This window comes from Ammodytes marinus (assembly GCF_949987685.1).
Source record: "Ammodytes marinus genome assembly, contig: scaffold_153, whole genome shotgun sequence".
In the NCBI taxonomy this organism is placed as follows: Eukaryota; Metazoa; Chordata; class Actinopteri; order Uranoscopiformes; family Ammodytidae; genus Ammodytes; species Ammodytes marinus.
The window spans coordinates 55771-62500 of NW_027648231.1; the positions used below are offsets into that span (position 1 = coordinate 55771).

Consider the following 6730-nt stretch of genomic DNA (forward strand, 5'->3'; position numbering starts at 1 on the left):
CACACACACACACACACACACACACACACACACACACACACACACACACACACACACACACACACACACATGTCTCTCTCTGTCTCTCTATGTGTCTCTGTATGTGTGTGTGTGTGTGTGTGTGTGTGTGTGTGTCTCTCTCTGTCTATCTATGTGTCTCTTTCTGTGTGTGTGTGTCTCTCTGTCTCTCTATGTGTCTCTGTCTGTGTGTATGTCTGTGTGTGTGTGTCTCTCTGTCTCTCTATGTGTCTCTGTCTGTGTGTGTTAACATTTTCGAGGGAGACCTGCAGCCAAGTCAGACAGCAGTCAACTGCCTGCACTGTGTTTCACTGCATTTGATAATCTTTGCAACAACATGTTTAAGCAAGAGTGGATTCATTGTTTTCGTATGTTGAAAATCTTATGAAGAAACCCCATCTTTTGTTTTTAAAACGTTCTCCTTCCTTATGTGTCTGTTATTTCAGGATTAACAAAAAAAACAAAGTGTGTTTCCTTCTCACCACGGACACGATCATGTGTCTTTGGTGAAGTGTGTTTTCATAATGTTCTGTATTTGTCAATGCAAAACAAGGGAAAACCCCCGCCCTCCCTCATACGTATTTGCAAAAGCATCTTCATTGGTGTTTAATCATCCCAGGTGTGAGCCCAGCCCTGTACTGTATATAAACAGGCTAGTATTCCCTCTCAAGACACACACCTGTCTGCTCTTCACTTTGCATCAGGAATCAGCACTACAGCAAAGGTAACTCAATCTCCCTTCAATATTTTTTTATAATTTGATGATCGATTACTTGTTCCAGTCGTTTTGAGGCCTTTTTGTTTGTCTTAAAAATAATTTTGCATATAAAATAATTTTGAAGGATTTTGACTTTTGGTATTCAACACTTAGAGGCATTTTAAAGACCTGCGACTTCACATGAATAAATAAATAAAAATAATAATAATTTGTGGCCCGGGAAAGAGAAGTTTGGGGTTCCCTGCTCAAGCTGCTGCCCCCGCGACCCGATTTCGGATAAGCGGTTGATGATGATGATAATTTGTTGAAAATATCTTTGGGCCTAGTGGTTAGCCTCTATTAAATGTTGAACCCCAATGTTTATACAGTTAGGGGAAGACACACAAATGTGAAATATTTACAGAAATGTTTATTAATATGCACTGTCTCTGTCAAATAAACGAATACAAATTAAATTAAAAAAAAAACAGCTTTTTCTTGATGCTCTTGACCACATATTAAAACTATGTTTTCCCTGTTAAATGCTTTCCTACAGATGGCGATACCTTTCCCCTTGGTCTTCCTCCTCTGTCTGACTGGCGGGATGCTGCTTTCAGTAACCGTAAGTGCATTTTTTTTTTTTATAAATCGGAAAAATGCAAGCTTACCTCACAAACTAAAAAAGCAATTTGGGGTCTCTCATTTTAGGTGAAATGTATGAGCACCCTTAAAGTGCCATTTCCAAGCTGATGTATTGAATGTGTTATATTTACAGGGTTCCGTCTACATCACCACAGTTCAGCCTTCGGGTAACTTCTGTCTTTTATATTATGTTGCTAATTTTATCTTTTTTGTTTTTAATACTTTTTATTCTTAGAGATGTATTTACTTGTATTTTATTATGCTTTTATTTTCTATGCACATTGTAAAACACTTTGTGACCCTTTCTGGCGGGATGCTGCTTTCAGGAACCGTAAGTGCATTTTTTTTTTAAATAAATCGGAAAAATGCAAGCTTACCTCACAAATTAAAAAAGCAATTTGGGGTCTCTCATTTTAGGTGAAATGTATGAGCACCCTTAAAGTGCCATTTCCAAGCTGATTTGTATTGAATGTGTTATATTTACAGGGTTCCGTCAACATCACCGAAGTTCAGCTTTTGGGTAACTTCTGTCTTTTATATTATGTTGCTAATTTTATCTTTTTTGTTTTTAATACTTTTTATTCTTAAAGATGTATTTACTTGTATTTTATTATGCTTTTATTTTCTATGCACATTGTAAAACACTTTGTGACCCTTTCTGTGAACATTTCTATGTAGTTAATACATTTGACTTTACTTACTTACATTTAATGGCAGACGTTCATACAGACAACATAATGTCCTCTTGTTGGCTGGAATGCCACTGGACTAACTCTAGAGACAGTAGCTCTGATAACGTGGGATGTTTCACCCAAAAAAAAACGCTAAAAGAAAAAAAAAAAACGTCCAAAGAAAGAGATTGCAGGTACAAGCTGTGGAAATGTGTTTTCTCAGGACGCTGTCGTAAAGGTTGGACTCCTTTCGAGAATCGCTGTTTCGTTGTTCAAAACGGCCCAAGGACCTTTGTCACTGCACAGGTACGTCTTCATTAGCCTTAATAACCTGTTCCACCAATGTGAACCAGGTGCCAGTTCGTAGCTGGTTAAACTTGTCAAACTTGCCTTTCCTTGCCTTTAAAAGTTTATTTCTATGGCACAATTCAGACACAAGGCCATTCAAAGAGCTTTACAGGGGCATGAAATACATCAAGATTAAAATACATCAAGTATAGAGTAGACAAAATATGAATGGAAATAAAAATGACAGGTTAAATGGGAAACAGAAAAGTCTTCAGATGTTGCGTAATGATTTGTTTTTTTCTGTATCCCCAATCAGAAAATCTGCATTGTTTTGAGAGGAAACTTGGCTTCAATCCACAATAAGCCCCAAAACGACTTTGTGAGGGAACTGATTCGCGAACGTTTTGGCAGAAATGTCCCTGCCTGGATTGGGTTATTCGATGCAATTGAGGTGAGGCATTTTATAGAAAATATATATAAAATATGGAATATATAGACAAACCATGACCAGCACAGAAGTCTAGTAACAAACGACCACTCGGGTTTAGATCAAGGAGGCCCTGAGCCTTTATTTTTTTATTACAAAAGGAAAAAATTGAGGTTTCTTAAAAATGTCATGATAATCATAACATTATAAAACATATATAAATTAGTTATGAACAGGCCCATCGTTGTTTTTTCTTAATTGTGTAACCTATCACTCAATTAGGGCAAATTAGATGTTTCCCCCAATTATAGCCTACCCAGCTTTATCAAGCTGCTTTTGAATAGCGATTCATAAAGGCAAGCGGGGCCAGTGGCAGCCAAGGGGCAAGGGTGGGCCTGCCTAAAATATGTCTATTTGCTATACTAGGACCATTCTTAGCTTCTGATTAGTCGGGCACGGCGACAGCCCGCCTCCAAAATCTACCAATCACCAGTTTTTCTGTGGTCACCTGTCAATCACGTCCACAGAGCAGTCTCTCCTTTGCAAAGGCAGTTAGTAGGATACTCTGCAACTTTTCACACGATAAGCTGTTCTTTCTGTTAGTAAATGATGTTTGTAAAAACTCATCACTACAGCAAATGTAGCAAGTTTTTTTGGGGTGGGGGTGGGGGGGCCTCACTGACATTTCAAGCTTAGGGCATGTTTAAACGTGCCCCTCATTGAATCAATGAAATGAAAATTATGAAAATATCTATATAGCCACTTGTCCACTATCCAATCAGTGGTCTGTGATAAGGAATATTGTTCAGAAGTCAGTTTTCTCTTCCAGGAGGGCATATACATGTGGACTGACGGATCCCCATTGGACTACACAGACTGGGCCCGTGGAGAGCCTAACAACCACAACGGGAGAGAGAACTGTGTGTCAGTGTCGACGGATAATGGTACACACATTATTTATTTTCTTTCTCCGGGAATTTTGTTTGATACCTGAAAAAATATGAGGAACAGTCATGTGTTTTATTCCTGATATTAGCCCACAGTGCATTCTGAAGTGTTAAGGGAACACTAAAGGAGATTAAGAGCTGTTCATTTAAGTGGTTTTGGTAATGAATCTATAAGGCTTACGCTCAAAACAACACTTTACTGAATAACCAGGAGGTGCCCCACACAATGCATTATGGGTATCGGTAAGGTGACACAATGGCGGCATGTGCAGGTGTAAAGTTAGACACAGGGTGACCTCACTAGTTCAGGGACAGAAGATGTAATGTAGCCTTCTGGAAATTCTGGCACATTTAAAAAAATAAAAATTGCTAATGTTTTCATTAGTTTGCATTGTCCCTATATAATAATAATAATAATAAAATAAATATATATATATATAAATAGTATTCCCTACCGCTACAGTTTTCTGATAAAAAGAGCTGTAGGTGAAAATTCAACTTCCCATAGTTAAGCAGTGAATCTTAATGAAAGTATATTGATAAACTGTGGAAACTTTTAACTAATTTTAATTATTAATTTGTTTCTGTCTTCAGGCTTCCCTGGTTGGAATGATCTCAGGTGTGCCAGACGTTTGCCGTATGTCTGCGCCCGCAATGAGTGAAGCCTCGGGCCCCCGGCAACCGCGTGACCGACTACAATGACGTCACCATTTATCTGATATTTTATTTCCATATTAGAGAACTTTCTCTAAATGATTCACTTTCAAAATCAAATCCCTCTGAAATCAATAGTATCACAGACTCTATATCAGTCACAATTACTAACGTTGGGTTATATTTTTAATCGACATAATACACCCCCCAAAAAAAATACTTATCATCAAAATATATTAGATTAAAACAATACATAACAAATTTAATTTAAGTAGTCTTCTTTTATCTCCCCCTATACAAGATTCAAAGACTGTATTGTCATATGCACAATCAGAAACATGTTCTCAGTCATACAATGAAATTCTCCCTTTTGTTTTCCACAGACTGAAATGCCAAGAAAGAAACATGAAAAATTTGCCATATACAAGTAATAGTGAAAATAAAAAGCTGAACCAATTCAGAATATACAATTTAGAAGTTAAATAGAGAAGTGCAACTAGGTAAAACAACACATTTAAGTTAAAAAATAAAATAAAAAATAAATGGTGCAAATCCAATAAGTCTCATAAATCAGAAGAGAAAGGGGTATCATGGGGGGACCCTTAAAATGAGTGTAAAGTAATGAGAATCCCTGATTTAATACACAAACGCTACAAATACACAAAATGTCGACAGAAAATCACCCAACGTTAGTGTTCTCTTAACGGAGGGGACCTTTTCTTGTGATTTGTTCATTTCCTATCAAATACAGCTCTAAAAAATTAAGAGACCAGTCTAGATTTTTCTTAAATCTTCATCTCTACATTACTAATTGAAAAATGCTCTAAATGACAAAAAAAATGATTGGAATTTAGTAGAAATGTTGTCAGTAGTTTATTTTATAAAACCAAAATGTTCATTCTACTCAAACATATGCCTATAAATAGTAAAACGAGAGACACTGAACATTTGCAGTGCAGGTCTCTCAATTTTTTTTCCAGAGCTGTATATACATTTAAAACTCAATCAATGAAAAAATAAAAGTGTATTCCACAAATAAAAACATAATCTTTAAGCATAAAGTGTTTCTGGTGTGAAATCCTTATTCACAGCTTAAAGGTGGAGTCAGTGATTCTGGAGAACGCTTGTTGTCAAAATCACTTTTCGTAAAAAATCAATGAATATCTCCTCATGATCCACTACCTGTCTGTACTGTGTGTGCTGAAATAGGACTCTACCCTGTGTTCCAAATCACATACTCTGTCTTTGCACTACACTACATACTAAAGTACAGAAGAGTTTTAGGGCCACGGGAGAGAGAAAAAAAAATCAGATAAGGAAGATTTTTTTTCATTATGTCGAGAAATGTCAAGAAGAAAGACAAATACTGCAACATGCTATTGGAGTTAGTGGGGGCATTTATGTATTTTCAGCATACTACAATTGACATTTCGGGACATCCTTAATCTTTTTCTGGCATACTAAATAGTAGGGAAGTATGGGGATTGGAACGCAGGGAAAGTGTTAATACCAAGCCCCAACCACAGCGAGTTATACCAGCATCCAATGCGGAAGTGACAACAAAAAAAATGCAGTTCACCGAGTTGCCACTAGGGGGCAGGTTTCAAAACAGAGCAATTTCTCATTGACTCCAATGTTAAATGTGCCGTTTTCACAGCCTTATTAAACCTATATTAAAGGTGCAGTGTGTAATATGACATCATCAATAAAGTTCTAGAAAGTTCTAGAATGCAACGCTCCCAGGGTAACCCCAACCCTTTCGAATAATAACAGAAGCTACAGTGGCCTTCAAGGACAAGAACAATTCTAAATTTTAAACAATGCACCAGATGACATTCCAACTATGACACTTTCAAGATGGCGGCACTAGGCCTTGGTCCAAAATATGCAGAAATATGGACATATATGAGACCCTTTCTAAGGGAAAAAAAATAAAAAATAAATGTTATGCACTAAATTTAATGTACTTACGGATATTATAATTACTTTCTACAAAATCTGCTAGGAAATAAAACCCCAAATTCTACACACTGCAGGTTTAAGGCCTGGTCCAAAAAGGCATTCTAGTCTGTATGTTTAGGTCATATACATAACAACACTGAGGGGGTTAATTATTTTTCTAGCAGGCTAGTTTTTATTCTATTGGAGGTTAAAATGTACGAATAACTAGGGGCTCGGTCTCTTGAGTGACAGCTATCCGCCCGCTGGCCCTCACTTTGCCTCGGAGGTATACGTCAGCTAGATGGACGTATCTCCCTCCCCCCGACGTCACATCAATGCCCTTTTTCAGTAAGAGGAAATGAGGCAGAGTCAAACTCTGACAAGATGGCGACGCGCATAGGCCAGGACGATTGGATGAAGTTGGAATAACTGAGGTCAGTCCAGA

At 37.3% G+C, this 6730-nt stretch overlaps 1 protein-coding gene and 1 long non-coding RNA gene across 2 annotated transcripts; both read left to right on the top strand.

Annotated features, from left to right (window-relative positions):
* The first annotated feature begins 648 nt into the window (after window positions 1-648).
* On the top strand, window positions 649-1734 carry LOC307270881. The gene is made up of 3 exons (XR_013845570.1): window positions 649-742; window positions 1272-1337; window positions 1491-1734. It is a non-coding gene; the product is annotated as an uncharacterized lncRNA (long non-coding RNA).
* A 49-nt stretch (window positions 1735-1783) lies between these two features.
* Window positions 1784-5405, top strand: LOC307270879 (galactose-specific lectin nattectin-like; the record flags this gene model as incomplete). Its single annotated transcript, XM_080054767.1, has 6 exons — window positions 1784-1798; window positions 1844-1877; window positions 2252-2334; window positions 2633-2767; window positions 3573-3687; window positions 4285-5405. 6 exons carry the CDS (start codon window positions 1784-1786, stop codon window positions 4350-4352), a joined length of 450 nt encoding a protein of 149 aa, XP_079910893.1. The 3' UTR covers window positions 4353-5405.
* Between the last annotated feature and the right edge of the window lie 1325 nt (window positions 5406-6730).